General features: G+C 37.8%; 1 protein-coding gene across 6 annotated transcripts in view; it reads right to left on the bottom strand.

Moving 5' to 3' along the window:
- smg1 (SMG1 nonsense mediated mRNA decay associated PI3K related kinase) overlaps window positions 1–17,836 on the bottom strand; it is a 247,249-nt gene that overhangs the window by 132,669 nt on the left and 96,744 nt on the right. For all 6 annotated transcript variants that reach the window (XM_041777927.1, XM_041777929.1, XM_041777930.1 and 3 more), the window contains 10 exons: window positions 17,262–17,392; window positions 5,391–5,549; window positions 3,255–3,373; window positions 3,032–3,119; window positions 2,807–2,908; window positions 1,916–2,056; window positions 1,242–1,468; window positions 803–1,002; window positions 471–632; window positions 71–225 (listed from right to left, as the gene is read on the bottom strand). In XM_041777927.1, coding sequence (XP_041633861.1) covers window positions 71–225; window positions 471–632; window positions 803–1,002; window positions 1,242–1,468; window positions 1,916–2,056; window positions 2,807–2,908; window positions 3,032–3,119; window positions 3,255–3,373; window positions 5,391–5,549; window positions 17,262–17,392 — 1,484 coding nt within the window. The remainder of the gene's footprint in view (window positions 1–70; window positions 226–470; window positions 633–802; window positions 1,003–1,241; window positions 1,469–1,915; window positions 2,057–2,806; window positions 2,909–3,031; window positions 3,120–3,254; window positions 3,374–5,390; window positions 5,550–17,261; window positions 17,393–17,836) is intronic.

Genomic DNA, 17,836 nt, shown 5'->3' with positions numbered 1-17,836 from the left:
ACTAAAGACACGTGGGGTGTATTTTGTTAAATATTATGCTGAAACACAAGGAAAAAGGTGAGTGGCTTACCGTCCTTCAGCTTGCAATGCAACTGATGACAGCCAACTTAGACTCCTGCCAGAAGAAAGGAGACTCCAGGATGACAGACCCTGGATTGCTTCTGGACAGCGCAGTTCACACAAAGCCTCTGCCAGCAATGTCAAAGGGACCTCGAGCTCTGGTCCCTGACATACCCATAAAACACAACACATTATCTACAAAGCTGATAAAGTCAAATTATTAAATTTGTTTTTTAAATAGAGGAAATCCAGTCATTGCAGAGCTCACAGAGTCTTACAACTGTTTATTTTGCCCTCAATAATTTAGCACCTGCTCACCAAAATGTCTGCACATATCTGCTACACATAGATTCAAACCCAGAGCCAAGGTTACTCAAAGCAAGCTTTATCCAAACAGTATTTGCACTAACCTGGGTGCTGCTATTTTTAATCTCTGACAGCAGGTCAAAGCCATGACGAATAGTTACTGCAGGTTGGCCAGAGAGGAGACCAACCCTCATCAGTGCCAGGCGGATCCTTGTCAGCCAGTCTTGACATGTTTGCCTGTTTGTAAAGAAGAATGTCCTGATGCCCTGAGACAGAAAGAAGAAAGGGTTGACCCCATTTACACATCAATGACTTTGCTGAAACATTCAACAGCTACTGTAATTGTGCTCCCTTGTCTCAGTATTAATTGTGAATTCTTGAGACTTCAAACACAAATATAATATCAGCTGTGGTCCTGGAGCTTTAATATGCCCACCTTTGGAGGTGCAGTGAGAGCATTTGCACAGCCCTCATATGCATTGTACATGAGTTTCTCCAGGTTCTCCAGGTACTGAAGAAGCAGAGTGAGACGAAGCTGATTGGAGTGGTGGCCATCCCCATCACCTCCAGCACCAGTCCAAGCTCCAACATCCTGTTCTGGGTTCAGACTGTGTGCAGCTAGGCTTCGGATCATACCTGTAAAACAGGCATACAGAGGACAAATAACAAGAGGGTTTGCAATGCACTGTTAAACTCCAACTTAGGGCACTGACTCAAAATTTCATCTTTGGTTTAAGCCACAGAGGAGGCAGTTGTGTCATGTTATAAAAATGTTATACATTCTAAACCGGCCCCCGTACATAATAACATGTCCATGATCTTTACCATTTACTTTTACTATTTGTCATGACTGTGTGATATGCAAAAAACATTACCTTCAATTGTCTGGAAGGTGTCCTGCGCTCTGCCCAATGGTGTTCTGAGTTTGGACATAACAGTGAACTGTGCAGCCTCCCACACTGCCCACTGCCATAGCACCGTCTCAGTTTTTAACAGGGCATGTGGTACTACATCTAGCCTGCTGCCATCAACACCTCCACGGCCATTCCGTTTCTCCAGCCGCTGGCAGCTATAGTAAAGACGCTCCAGCCATGGATCCTTGCTGTGGATACAGAACTGTTTATCTTAGATCTTACTACAATAGCGCCTGGCACAAAGACCTGTACAATTTGTGGAATAAATTAACAGCATAAATATTCTGCAATAGTACCACCAACCATGAAGTATTATGTATATGTTTAAAAAATAGGTTAAATGTTATCTGATAGGTTCTCTATTTATTTACTATTTGAAGAAAAATCCTGTCACATTTTGAAAAATATTTTAAGTTGGAAAGGCTTCAATTGTTACTCTATGTTCCAAGTGCTATCCTTTCTGCTTACCTTATCTACCCACAGTGTAAAGTAGAAATGGGAGATTTAGCATGACCTTTCTGCAATACATGGGTAGTCTTTATTTATGGATCCCTGTTGTTGTCTGACTAAATACACTGTGACAAAGTCCTTCAACAAAACATGCTCCTGATAACATTTGTTACTTTGACAGGTACCCTCCTCGGTGCAGAACTCCATATAAGATAAAGCTGATGAGGTCGCTGAAATCCTGTGGATGAAATGTGCTGCTTGGTCCTCGACTCATATGGTTACGGATGGCCACTGAGATCTCCCTCATCTTAGGGTGGCTGTGATTACTAGTAGAAAAAGGACACTTCAATCAATGTATTGTTATTCTGCATTGAAAAAGCATTTAAAGGTAAAAAAAAAAAAAAAAGGTATTTATCTTCTTTCCTCAGAAAATGAATATTTATTTTATTTTATTTTTCAAAATGGGCATCAGCAAATCTCAAGTCCAATATCTGGTTTATCAACTCATATGTGCTTAACGTTTCAGATTCACCTTATGAATTTATTCAAGATTGGTGGTGGGAAAATGTTTAATTTCCAATAGTAAAAAAGTTGGATTAAGGGATCTACACAAATTTAGTAATGAATTTACAAACTTCAGCACTTTATATTGGGATATCCTACAGATTTGAGTTTCATTTTTAGTGCATCTGTCTCTTCAAACATTTGTTTTTAAACTGAAGTATGGATGATATTTGAGTTGCTTTTTAGATGTGCTATTAAATTATTAATCTGTAATTTTTTTTTTTTACAAAAAGAAAGACAATGAATTTAACAATGACTGAATACTGAAGTATTCACTTTGTATTGATGCTATACCGAATATCTATGTCTGAATCACTGAACAGAAATTATTACCCATCCTGCTCTCATTTCAGTCAACTGCTATTAATACTCTGTACTGATAACAGTCAGTTGTGCCATACCAAATTCAGTGTCATTAAAACAATTTTTAATAACTAGACAGTTTGGTTTGCAGATTAATTATTTATTTCATTAACAGCAGTGATGTTCTAAAGAGGTACAAGATGTCTCACCTCAAAGCCACATCAAGAGGGATTGTCCTGAGCAGCTTGCCATAGGCCTGCCTCACCTTAACAGCTGAGTGGACCAACTGGACTCTGCACACATCCACACATCTTTTGAAATGCACACACAGAGTATGGAAGAGAAAAAATAAATACCAAGCAACATGCAGATCTTACTTCACAAATCAACATGAAATTGTACACGACATTTTTGGGTGATGGTGCAATGCTTACCTCTGCTGCAGCTCGGTGGACAGTGATGAAGAGAGGACCTGTAAGCTGTGGCATGTCTGAAGGCAGACACTTTGATCTTCATTCAAAGCTACACATAAAGGGAATAAAAAATAAATAAATAAAAACAAAGGGAACTTTGAATGCAGTACTGATAAAGAACTGATAAATATTTTTATGTGGCTTGGGATACCTTTGAATTTTAAGAACCACATGTTAGACTCACCATTAGCCAACAGGCCTCTACAGAACTTGTGGAAAGAGGGCAAGGAGAAGAGAGGGCCATAGGTGTCTGACTTCTTCATCAGAACTGAGATTTCCTGAGCCCAAGTCAGCAGAAGCCTCCTAAGACAGACAAACATGATACTTTCAATGAGTTACATTGCTAGCCAATGTTGTCCCTTCGCTCAAAATAATTTCTCTTAAAAACTGCCAGTACTAAAATCACTTTTCCCTACATTGATTGGCCATTCCCATTTGATGTAAAGGCCCATTTTCAAGTTTGGCGATGTAACCCTTAAAAGTAAGTAATATTCATAATATTCATGTTTAAAAATGCATAAAGTACACAAAATGACTGAAAAAAGGTTTACATACCAAAGGCCTACACGTGTGAAAGAGCAAATGATATATAAATGTGGAGGATTTGGAATTATAAAAATATAGTTGCTTTCTTTTCTTCTTTGTCATTTAGCCAGTGTCTTCTTGTTGCCCTTAAATTGGCTATAGTGTCTGTCCCTGAACAATCAGCAATCTGCAGAGAGCCAAGGATCTGATAATGGTAAATGAATGAAGAGATTCCCAAAAACAGTTTGTAACGCTTTGTTATTTGTCAAGATACGCTCTTGATATGTTAGCTAGTGTTTATTATTTTTCATTATTATTTAATTATTATTTTAAGAGTTTCACAGCTGAAACTTCACAATAATATACATGATCTCAACTAGCTTAAACTAATAATGCCCTGACTGATCTGCTAATAAGAAATCATTATTGGCCAGTTTTCATTAAAAATATGTGACCTGAAGAAACGGTTCTAGCCACCAATCACCAGCACTAATCACTCGTGGTCAATACTTTATTATCTGAAACTGAGGGAAACACTATGTTTATGGTTTAGTGTAATTAAATTACTGAACTGCCATTCAATAAGTAAATTAAGTCAGTACTGTCCAAACCAAGGTATATGGTTAGGGTTACAACTGTTGTGCTTGGGGGAAAAACACATTCAACTCATCCACTGCTGCTGCTTAATCACCCTAGTAATCCTCCTCTACTAAAAGCAGGTGTCGCAAGATCACCCTCAAACATTGTAGCAAGTCTGATTAGTTAAGAATAGTAATTCACTGTTGACATTCATGGTGAAACCAGAAGGATGGAAGCTAGTTAAGTTAACCAACTAAACGAGGCAACATAAGGTCAGTTTGATAAAATGGCTATCAGGTGAAAGTAATTAAAAGGTCAATGTGATCTATTCAAATTAAACTTAAAGAAAAGAATGTTTAGGTTTTAGTGAGAAATTAGAATAAATACAAACGTGTGTAAAAACACGCTAGATGTATTGGAAAAAGGTTGCTGTAAACATGTGAAACCACTGAGATATATGTGACACTGAATTTTGGATGTAGACCAAATGAAAGTTTGTCACCACTTTGGTAACAAAGTTTATTTCGGGCAAGGAAAAATGTAGCCCCATGACGTCATCAGGCATCAAGTAAATTATTCCATAGTCACCTGTCATAAAAGAAAATATAAAATATAGTTTTTTTTAAATCACTTTATAGAGTCTTTCATGAATCATCACACTGTGTATTTCAGCTGCCCTTACTGTGGGATACTAGTTTTATTGCTCCTTGTAGGATTTTTTAACTGCTGCTGATTGAACTGAGTAAAAAGTTGTTGACTGAACAAGAATTACTTGTGGTCCATTTATCAGGTTACAATGCCTCTTGTATGAGGTTCCACTAAACTAAACGGCTAAGTAGATTACCCAACTGCTTAATCAGCCGCTGTAAGAAAACTCAAATATCACTGGTATCAATTTGCAGATCTCACTCACCCAATGATAACCAACAACGGCTGCAAAAGATTAAAAAAAATAAAATAAAAAAAATAATAATAATAATAATAATTTTATATATATATATATATATATATATATATATATATATATATATATATATATATATATATATGATCAGGCATCCCTATTAATTACACAACCAAGCTAAAATGGTGACTAGTCGTATGATAACTTATCTAAATGGCCATTAGTGGCATAACAGATAAATTCCTCTTCGTGTATACTGTATGCACAGCGTATGTGCTATGTTTGAGACAAAGGGAGATGTAAAGTAGGAACCTGGCCTCCTGGTACAAGTGCTCCTTCACCAGAAGACCTCCCAGAAGGCTTAGGAGTGTACTGAAGTGTTTCTTTGTTGCTGTGGTCACAGTGCTGATGACAGCCCCATCAAACAAGGAGGGAGACGACGACAAGCTGGATGAGATGAAGTGATCATGTCTAGGTATACAAAAAAAGATAGATGTTATTTTTAAAATTTAATGGAAGAATGAGAGAACAGCTTTAACCTTGTGATTTAATGTTTATTCTTAAACATTGTTTTAAGTGTGACCCATTAAAGATTTGGGGAACTTGGTGTCATAAAGTATGCAATGTTTTGTTGCTGGACATTTTTTTAGATTAATTGAAGAATATGTGACATGAAATAGATTTAATAAAATTATTAATTACGCTGACTTTAAACATTGAGCATACTTGCTACATAAGGTCTGTGAACAAAGTGGGGTGAAGTGCTGGAAAACCATCAGTAGAAAAAGATCAGTTGCAGACACTGTTTAGTTGCATGGTTATAGGTGAAAAGTGGGCTAACATTAGACACAGACATACAAGTAAAATTAATGCAGAGCACTGCTTTTAGAATTGTTCAAATTTCCCAAGTCGCCAGCAATGAGTCCGGATCTACTAGTAAATTCCATTGAACACCTATGAAGAGATCTCAAAACTGCTGTTGCAAGAAGCACCCTTCGAATTTGAGAGACCTGGAGCAGTTTGCAAAAGAAGAGCGGTCCAAAGTTCCAGTTGAGAGGTGTAAGAAGCTTGTCGCTGGTTATAGGATTGGTTTCAGTTATTTTTTTCCGAGGTTGTGAAACCAAATACTAAGTTGAGGGTGCCAATAATTTTGTCCAGCCCATTTTTTGAGTTTTGTGTAAAATTATGTCAGTTTTGTCTTTTTTCTTCTGATTTTTGGTGTTGTTCCAATGCACATAAAGGAAATAAATGTGTATGCCAAAAACATTTGTAATTGCAACAATTTCTGGGAGAAATTATGTGTTTTCTGGAAAAATTCCAGGGGTGCCAAAATTTCCGTCCATAACTGTATATATATATATATATATATATATATATATATATATATATATAAATATATATATACACATATACAGTGCTTAACAAATTTATTAGACCACCTGTCATTAAAAATGAGAAAACAAATATTTTAGAAATCTTTCAAAAACTTGCTTAAAACTAAAAATGTTATTGATATTTATTTGGAAAATAACAAACTGAAACAACTAAATAGTCCTTTTTCACACATAATAACCAAAAAACTTAATATTTTGTATGGTCTCTTTTAGCCTTGATAACAGCTTACGTTCTTTTTTTTGGAACATTTATTAAAACATGCAGCATTGCAGCTAAGGATGGACAGCATTTCCATACAGTTCACATCTCGAAGCCGTTGTTTCCATTGGTTCACGGTCGGAGGAAGGGGGTTGAGCCAGTTAACTGTAATCATTTTGTGAGCTATCAACAGAAGAGCCTTGAGTATGTTTCTTTTGTTTTGTCCTTGCCCCTCTAATGATGTACTCCCCGAGATTATATGTAGTGGCTCTTATAATCTACCAAGATGTAAAATCCCTCCAACCTCTCTCTTCACTTTGTCCCAGAAGGGTTGTATTACTGAGTATTGCCAGAAAATATGAGAGTCCCCACTCATACCACATCCTCTCCAGCAGAGGGGGCTATAATTTCTATCATACCCAGCTGTTACCAGAGGAGTTTTAAAATATCGCATTCTTAACTTCCAACCAAATTCTCTCCAGTTGGGGCTACTTAAACATTTATGCCAAGACATCCAGGACTCCTCCCATTCATCATCAGAAATTACAGAATTTGTCTCCAATTCCCATTTATTTTTTACATCTAAGGTATTAGCAGTTGTATCCAGGTGTATTCTCTTGTATAAACATGACGCCGTACCTTTTGAGCCTATTTGATTTCCAACTACTCCAATCCAAAAGATTTCAAAATTAGATGGCAGCATCCTAGCAGTGTCCCATTCTATGTGTGATAACAAATAATGTCGGATTTGAAAGTATCTAAACAAATCCTTGGATTCTATACCATACAGGGTCTGAAGTTGTGAAAAAGCCCTAAGATTTTTCCTTCAAATAACTTATTAATAATAATCAGGCCCTTTTCTGCCCACCTGATAAAACCCCGATCCAATTTGGCTGGCAAGAAATTGCCCATTGAAGCGATTTTTGTAGCTCTTTGATAGTGACAATGGTAAATGAAGTTTTTTTCTCATTTCCTCCAGATCTTTAAGGTGTAGTTTATCCATTCATTCTGTTTGCCGAGTTCCTTCAATTTCTTAGGCTGTAAAAAGGGGAGGTCAGAGAGAGACACATCTGGAACAGAGCCCTGCTCTATGTGAACCCATTTTGTACTGGTATCTAATCTAATCCATGACACCAGTATTCTGAGCTGTGATGCCAGGTAGTAATTTCTAAAATTAGGTAGTGATAAGCCACCTTTTTCCTTGGGCGCACAGAGAACTTTAAGCCTAACCCTGGGCCTTCTATTCTGCCAGATGAATTTGGAAATACGTCTGTCTAAAAGTTTAAAGGTAGATACAGGAACTGTAACAGGAAGGGCACAAACAAAGAATAGCAGCCTCGGCAACATATTCATTCTAATTGCCTCTATCCTGCCTATTAACGACAAAGGAAGCAACTGCCACCTTTCTAAATCATTTTTAATCTGGGAGATAAGTTTCTCATAATTAGCCTTGCAGAGTCGTGAGGAGTTTTGTGCTATTGTGACCCCTAAATATCTAAAGCCTTCTTTTGACCATCTAAATTTTGCATGCTTATCTAATTGTTTGGGCTAGCTTCTAGAAACCATCATTGCCTCAGACTTCCTTTCATTAATTTTATATCCTGACACTTCCTCACTGTTTTCCAAGCACTGCATAAGAGCAGGGATAGAAGACAGTAGGTTTCTTATAAATAAAAGAGTATCATCTGCAAACAATGAGATTTTGTGGATCATGCAGCCACCATCCATTATTCCTTCGATTCTGTCATTGCCTCTTATTAGTTCAGCTAATGGTTCTATACTCAGAGCGAACAAGATTGGAGAAGCCAGATTTCCTTGACGAACACCTTTCTTCAAATTGAAAAACTCAGAACAGCAACCATTCACTCTGACTCTTGATATCGGGTCCCTATTTAAAGTATTAAACGGTGGTGGTAAATGGTAAAGTATTAACGGTGGTGGACGGCTCCTACCCCTGCGCTGCAGGACAGAAAGATTTAGAAAATCTTTCATACCATCAGCAATTAGTTTACTAAAGTAAACAGATGAGACTCCCAGACAATTGAATTTCCCTTCAGGGATAAATAAAGTTCTTGTATTGTATTGTATTGTATTGTATCAATCCATCTCACAAAGGTCAAACCAAAAACCATTTGTTCCATTGTATAGTTAAGATAAGGCCAATAAACCCTATCAAACGCCTTCTCGGCATCTAGTCCGAGAAGCATTGATGGGCATTTGGACTCTCTTGCTATTGATTGTAAATTTAAGGCTCTTCTAATATTACCCGCCCTGCCCTTGCGCCCTGGTACAAATCCGGTCTGGTCATAGTTGATTAATTTCCCCGAAAATGTTTGCATTCTAGTCGCTAGTATGGAGCTAAGAATCTTGACATCATTCCCACGCAAGCTAACTGGCCTGTAATAGCCGCATTCAAGCGGGTCTTTTCCGTCTTTATAAATTACTGATATAATGGCCTCAGACCAACTTCTGGGTGGGTCATTTTCATCTAAAGCATAATTAAAGACCTCACAGAGTACAGGTGCAAGCTCCTTAACAAAAAACTTATAAAACAAGGAAACCCTGCAGTCCCAAGGGATTTGTTGTTTTTTAATGATTTGATGGTTCTTTCAATCTCTGCCTCTGTTATCGGGGCTATTAATTGCTCTGCCTCTGTCTCAGTTAACTTTGCTAATTTAATCCCTTTAAACATCTCCTCCATTTTTGCCATATTTTGAGCCTCATCTGTTGTATCATATAGGTTTTAGTAAAATTTTTTTAAATGCGTCTGCCACATCCATTGGGTGTGAAACCTCCTTTAGAAAATTGGGGTGTCTTATTTTGGGTACCGTTCGGTTTGATTGTTCCTTTCTTAACTGAAAAGCAAGTAGGCGGTAAGCTTGGTTTCCTTTTTCATAATATTTTTGTCTTGTAATTCGGAGTGCTCCTTCCGCTTTGCGTGTCAGTATCTCGTTTAAAGCTGTTCTACATTCTTGGAGTTGCTTTAATATGTTATCATCTCTGTTTGTCTTGTGTTCCTGTCCTAATCTTTTCATCTCACTTTCCAGTTGTTTTTTTTCCTTTTTCAAGTCTTTGTTTGTTCAATTTAACAGCTATTTCAATACATTTCCCTCTTAGTACCGCTTTAGCTCCATTAGAGGGTGAGACAGCTCCATTACCATTTATCGCTCCATTACCATTTATCGCTAAATATTCCTCTATGGTCTGTTTTAGTTGTTGTTGTATAACTGGATCTGTCAGCATTGAAACATTTAATCTCCAGTATCTAAAATGTCTTTGAAAACCCAATTTCAGCTTCATCCTTACCAGACTGTGATCAGACAGAGTCATGGGCTCAATAACACACTCCTCAACCCTTTACAGATCTTGTCTAGAGATGCAAATCCAATCAATTCTAGAATAGGACCCATGTACAGGAGATTAAAAGGTGAAATATTTTGTTTTTAGGTGCAAGGCTCTCCAACAATCAGTCAATCCCAGCTCCTCCAGCATATACTTAGCTGCTTTAGATTTCTTATTAGGGGGGGCATGATCTGCAGGCAGCTTGTCTAGTTTCCTATTCAAACTACAATTAAAATCTCGTTCTAGGATTATTGTTCCTTTAGCTTCCTTTGACAATATAGATCCTATATCTTTGAAAAACGAGAGGTCGTCCTCATTAGGGGCATAAATATTCATGGCTGTCAGGTCAAATCCTTCCACTGTCCCCATGATTGCTACATAGATGCCACGTTTATCTTTAAGTTCTTTCTGTTCTGTAAATCTAAAGGACTGATTCATTAAAATTGCTACTCCTCTCTTTTTGTTATGTGGACAAAATGCGTAGAACACCTATTCAACCCACTGCCTTCTCAGTTTTTTGGTGTTCTGCCTCGCTCAGGTGAGTTTCCTGCAGTAACCCTAGGAAGCAATTCAGCTTTTTCAACTGACCCAAATTTTTTTTCCTCTTTATGGGGTGATTAATCCCTTTAACATTATAGGAAACTACACCTATGCTAGACATTTGCTCGTATTGTTTCTCTCCTTTTTCCTTTCTGTCTTCCTCTTCTCCCCCCTCCTCCTCCAAAATTCCCAGCACTTATTAGAATAATAGGCTTAATTTTCAAAACACAACTGTGAGTAGACCATAATAACATGTCACGGATATGCTAACTATTTACAAAAAACTTCATTTACAAAATGAACAAATTTGGCTTCCAAAAGTCCCACTGGATGCAGAAATTTACCCAGCCCTAGCTGTAATGTAGGCAGAGAGTAGTGACCTCTAAATCTCCCTGGGGAAAGTGCACAAAGTGCTATCCAAATCACAAACCAAAGAAAAAAAGGATAATTCTCTGGTAGGATTGCAACCCTATCTTGGGTCTCTAATAACTGAGAAGAGGGTATTTCACTCCCCCCACTCCTAACAATCCAAACTTAAACCTTTAACTGTTACTCAGTGTGGTTCACCGTTACAGGTATCTCAAGATTAAATTAAAACATTCTCTTTTACTTATCACCGAAGAAAATATTATTATACAGCTTACTCGTGTTACCTTAGCTCATTTACTGTCCTCTTAGTTCTGAATTAATAGCCCCAAGTCCTCATCTGACAGAGATGATCCTCTCCCTCCTCTCCTCCTGCCTCTGCGAAGTGTCCCTGGAAAGCCCTCTCTCCATCTTCTCTCTCTCGCTGACCTGCACGGAGATGCCTAGTTCTCTCAGCGTCGGCTGAGCCTCAATTAACTTTGGGAAGGTTTTTGCTGCGGTCTCCAGGTTGACTCTCAGCTGGGCATGGAAGCAACATCTGGTCTTAATCCCCTTCTCCTTCAGCTGCTTTATCACCGCCCGAACCAGCGCTCTTTTCATCTGGACCTCCGGAGAATAATCTTGGTCAAAATATATGACTTTTCCTTGGAACATAACTTGCTTCTGTACCCATGCTTGTCTCAGCCCCACTTCCTTCACATTGTAGTCCTTGAATCTTACAATAATGGAGTGTGGTGGTGCCGATTTGGCAGGCTTTATCCCCAGGGATCGGTGAGCTCTCTCCACTTGTAGATCCAACTGTGGCGGGAGCTGGAGGTTTTAATTAGTGTGATCACGAATCCGGCCATGTCATCCTTCTCACTTTCTTCAGGAACTTGATAAATTCTCAAGTTGTTATGGCACATACGGTTCTGTAAGTCACCACACGTTAGCAAGGGCTGCTTCCTGTCTCACCAGGTGACAGAGCACTCTCTCATGACGCTGGCAGGTGTCCTCCGCCGCAACCTACTCTCGACTCTGCTTCCTCTGTTTTTTGCTCCAGTTTCACCATCCACTGTTTCAAATCTGTTACAGACTCCTCAAGTCTCCTCAAGGAGGCCTTGGCGTCAGTGAATGATTTTTGATTTTCTTGCCTCAGTTCTCTCAGTTCTTGTAGAATTTCCGCCACATCCATCGTGTTCAAAGTTTTGCACGGTGGGCTAAGGGAAGATGCCGCTTGTTTCCTATCGGTCTCTTTTACCAGCGTTTCTTGAAGTTTTCCCGTGTTTCTTGTGTATCTGTACATGCTCATTTTTCTCCATCCACGTAAGAAATACCCGTATAGTCAAAGTAAAACTACTTTTAGTTGAGAAACATCGAACCACAACCAAATTTTTAGGGAGCTATCACCCCATGCATGTGTTTCAGAATATGGCGTCACCGGAAGTCCAACAGCTTACATTCTCGCTGGCATTGTTTTTATGTACTTTTCAACAGTCTCTTTGTTATTAAGTTGCAAATAGTTTCTAGCTGTTCCCACAGACTTGCTTTAGATGAAACTTTTGTGTGATCAATCTTTGAATCTACTAAATCCCAAATTTGTTCAATAGGATTCAAATCCGGACTTTGACTTGGCCAGTCCGTCAGTTCCAGTACTCCAGATTCCTTTTTCTTGTTCAAATAGTCTTGGCGTGCCGGTAGTCGAGTGGTTAAGGCGCATGCCATATATGCAGGCGACCCGGGTTCGAATCCGGCCCGTGGCACTATTTCCTGCATGTCTCTCCCTGCTCTCTCCCCTGTTTCCGACTCTATCTCCTATCAAATAAAGGCAAAAAGGCCAAAAATAAATCTTTTAAAAAAAAAATAGTCTCTGCACAGCTCTCAAGTATGCTTGGGGTCATTGTCTTGTTGGTATATGAACCCACGACCAGTCAGATTCAGTCCAGAAGGGATTCCATGATGCACTTAGATGTTGTGGTAGACGTTCTTGTTCATGATACCGTCAATTTTCACTAATTTGCCCATGCTATATCCACAAATGGAACCCCATACCATAATGGAATCTCCACCGTGTTTCACTGTGGGTGCAATGCATCTGGCATCAAAACGTTCTCCAGCTTTTCTGTGGACATAAACACAACAATGCTGAAGAGTTCAAACTTGGACTCATCCATCCAGAGTACCTTCTTCCAGTCATTAACAGTCCAGTGTTTGTGCTCCCTGGCAAATCTGAGGCATTTCTGGATGTTTGCAGGCCTCAATAATAGCTTCATAGCAGCTATTCTTCCCTTTAAGCCTTGTTCTGTCAGTCGTCTGCTTATGGTCATTCTGGAGACTTTCTCAGACTCTGATCTAGAAGCATTCATCTCTGCCTGAAGATCAGCAGTGGTCTTCCTTCGGTCTCTGGTACTTCAAATCTTGAGGTGTCTGACATCTGCCTCAGTTAACTTTCGTTTCCTGCCTCTTCCTTGGCCCATTTTGTGAGTACCAGTCTGGGCAATTGACTCCAAAGCATACTTGACCACACTGTGAGAACACTTTATTTTTTTCCCTTTTTGTCTCAGAGACCATCCAGCATCATGAAGTGCTTTAATGCGGACTCTCTCATTTTCAGTGAGCTCTCCACGTTTTACCATTTTGAACAGGAATAAGGAATTTCAAACTGAATTCACCTTTTTATACCCAAATTTGAGCCGGCTCACTGGGATTCTCTGAGAAGTCAGAAATGATTTAAGCATAACATTCAACCACTAAAACTCATTTTTCTCTTTAGGAATGCAAGTAAATAACTATAATTTGACATATTAATCAAGAAATAATAATGTGCTTTACTATTTTTTCAGTTTTTTTGTAAATCAGTACATTTGAAAATTCATGGATAACAATAATAGTTATATTTTAGCATTAAAAATATCATTTCAGTTAAAGAGCTTCTACATATTGGTGTATTAACCATTGCAGAAACAAAAAAAAAAAACAAAAAAAAACAAAAAAAAGGTGGTGGTAAATACCAATGCTGTTAATTTAGGGCAGTTGTATATATACACATTATATATATATATATATATATATATATATATATATATATATATATATATTTATTTTATATATATATTATATATATATATATATATACACACATATATATATACATATATATATACATATATATATAAACATATATATACATATATATATACACACACATATATATACACACATATACATATATATACATATATACATATATACATATATATACATATACACATATACACATATATATACATATACACATATACACATATATACATATATATATACACATATATACATATATATATACACATATATACATATATATATACACATATATACATATATATATACACATATATACATATATATATATACATATATACATATATACATATATATATATATATATGTATATATATATATAATACTTGTAACATGCTATAGCATGACTTCCGTGGCTGTAAGTAAAATGACAGCACTGAACAAGGTTATTAATAATTCTAAGATCTTATGACACATTTATAACAACTTGTGCTTTGCAGGAGACACCACAGTGGCCATGTCGGCCATTTTGATCCTTCGCCATCTGACAGGAAGTGGGTGTAACTCTCATATGAAACACCCAATTGCCCTCAAATTTCACATGTATGATCAGGGTCTGCCTCTCTACTAATTCCAATGTTCATTTCATGGTTTAGCTGTCGCGCCCCCTACCGTAACATGCCGTTACACTTCAAAAATAAAAATTCAAATCTTTTTTCAATTTTACATGATAATAAATAGTCCGTTCCTCATCACATCTACACATCAACATCAGACAACCACGCGGCCGTGTTGGCCATTTTGATCATTCACCATCTCACAGGAAGTGGGTGTAACTCTCACATGAAGCATCAGATTGCCTCCAAATTTCACATGTATGATCGTGGTGTGTCTCTCTACAAATTTCTGTGTTAATTTCATGGTTTTGCTGTAGCGCCCCCTACTGCAAGATGCCTTTAGCACCTCCAAAATAAAAATTCCAATATTTTTATTATTTTACACGATAAATACTCTTTCCCTCATCACCTTTATATATCAACATCCACCTCTGACATACTGCCACCTACTGTTGAGGGGCAGTACTATCTCACGAACAAAGTGCACCCTGCTGATTTTTTTTAATGTTATCATGCTCAAAGGACGATCGCCTTGGTCTCTCTAGCGTGCAGCAACACATTACAGGGGTTCACATACACCCCACTGTTGCCACACACTGGCGGTTGCGTGACGCCCCGACCTGCTCCGGGGTGCGAGGGCCCTTCAGTGCTGCTTGCAGCCCTAGTTCTAATTTAAAGTTAACATCTGCCAAAATGTTACACAGGGCAAACGAGCCGGGCTGCAGGCTAGGCTAAGAGCGGCCCCACAAATCAAGCATCTTTCTTGCAAATGCCCGCTCCCTCACCAACAAGATGGATGACATAAAGCCCTTCTCAGACTGGGAGTGTGACACGCGCATCACAACCGTGAAACGCCAGGATTTCAGTTTGATTGCATGTTAACAAGTCAGGGCTTTCAGAGTGCCTGCATGTGCGCCGCGTCTCACGCGCCTAATATAGCTCAGGCACGAAGAGTTTAGAGATTCGAAGTCTCACCTATTTTTTCCACGCATCGCGTGCGGCTATGGGCCATATTAGACAGGAAAATGATAAATGAAAAGCCGTATTTACATTGTTGTAGTACATATGCTCATAGAATATGTTTACGATGTGTTTTTTGACAACCCTGAGGAAGGCCACAAGCATAAAATCGTCTGTTTGATAAAGTTGTTCTCTAAAGATCTACCATTAGTGAGACTTTCTGTCCCCACACTGGTAGAATATGTCACAGGAAAGTCAAACACAGTAAGTGCTTTTCTGGTTTGTGCTATTCAAATTAAAAGCCCAATTCATCATTTCTGTAGAGAAACTTCTTTCACTTGTACAGAATGCTTTTGTTATGAATAGTTCCCAATGTACTTCCTCTATACACTGAATCAAGTAGCTTGTAGGTGGGGTTTATTCAGGTAAAACTTGTTAAGAAGGACAGCGCTTTGAGAGCAGGGAGATTCGGCTGACACGCAGCAAACTGGCTCTCTGTGTGAAAGCGTGGCAAACTTGGGTCACGATTCGATACTATTGCAATTTTAAACATTTTCCAATACAGTGAGTATAGTGACACCATATATTGTGATATATTGCGATCTATACCATTTTTTTAAACTGTTTAGCTAATTTAGCATTAGTCTTGCTCTTATTTTTGCCATATTTCTGCAGTATTTTATTTTCATGTAGCACTTCTTGCAAACCTCATGTGTTATGTCCATCTCATTTGTGCTCTGCTTGCATTCCTAATGTCCTTCGCCTGGTGCTGCCATGTTGGTTTTACTTTCGCCTACTGAATGACCGTCACCTCTGCCAACCTCACTGGACAAATAATTGTCCAAACAATTGATTTTATTTTTCCATTTCATAGACTTCAGATCATATTAGCAATTACTTTGAAAAAATTGATACTTGGTGGACGAGACGATAAGATATATTACCAGACAAAATATCGCAATACTATGCTGTATCGATGTTTTTTTCCACCCCAACTATCTCACAATGGCTTGTATATGTATTGTGAAGTATTTTTATTTTACACTTTACTTACAGTCACCAAATACTGCTTCTAAGTTGTTATAAATGTGTCACAAGATCCTATAATTATTAATAACCTTGTTCAGTGCTGTCACTTTCCTTACAGCCACCAAAGACATGCATATAACATATAGCATGATGGAGTATTAATAACACCTTATTTAATTTAAGAATCATAGAAATCATCACTTTTTATGATGCATTCAATCAGTTTTCTAAGAACATTTATAACTGGATAAAGTTGGGCGAGTTATAATGCATTATGAAACCGGGAATTTATTAGATGCTCTCCTTTTTGACGCATTAAGTTATAACGCATTATAAATGATTCCTTCATAACAGCTTATAATCACAGCTTATAAACACTGTTTTAAGTTGTTATGACTGCCTATAAGAACTTAAAACAGCTGTTATAATATAAATACATTTAGGTCGGCTTATAGAAAGTGTTAGCAAACATCCTTATGTAGTTATTTGGCAATTATTATTTCAATAGACAAATATTTGCCAAACTCTGAGCCTTAATAGTCACAGCTTGCAATGGCACTTTAAAATGACGGTATACAGAAAAAAGGTATTTGGCAAAACTATATTTTTAATACATCTTTTTATTCTTGTGGTGGCTATGGTCCCTCGTATAATTGTCAAATTATGCATGTCTTACCTGGTACAATGGGAATACAGGGTGAAGAGGACAGCATACTGGATGGCAGGGTAGTGGACTGCTATCTCGGAGTGGACCAGCATCAGAGTTTGACTGAGCAGAGAAAAGACTGTAGGAGACAATGCCCACATCTAAACACAGAAAATAAATCCCAATATTAATATGCATATAAAACAGCAGATCTTTCAGTGTAACTATTAAGAAATCCTGGTGATGCTTCAAAATTTAATGCCTAAACCTGCAAAATATTGTGAAGCGGTTGAAGCTTCCTGAGTACCTGTAAAAACAAACTGTTTAACAGAGATTCTGTCTGTGTTTTTGCCTTTATGTTGTGCTTATTGATGCCTATTGGTAAAAGAAGTTCTCATAATATCATCCTCATAACAATGAGCATGTGGATAAATAAAATATTTAACAGTGGTGGTCCAGTATAAAAAAATTCATAAAAACTGCTGCAGAGTGAATAATGAGTGAATGAGTGGTTGAGTCAGGCAGTTAATTCGCAAATAAAGCAGGTCATTGACTGACAGCAAAAGCTAGTGAGTGAGAGAGACATCAGGTTAATAAGCGAGAGA

Source organism: Cheilinus undulatus, linkage group 21 (genome assembly GCF_018320785.1).
Source record: "Cheilinus undulatus linkage group 21, ASM1832078v1, whole genome shotgun sequence".
In the NCBI taxonomy this organism is placed as follows: domain Eukaryota; kingdom Metazoa; phylum Chordata; class Actinopteri; order Labriformes; family Labridae; genus Cheilinus; species Cheilinus undulatus.
The sequence above is the reverse complement of the archived record's forward strand: the minus strand, read 5'-3'. Positions and strand labels throughout refer to the sequence as shown.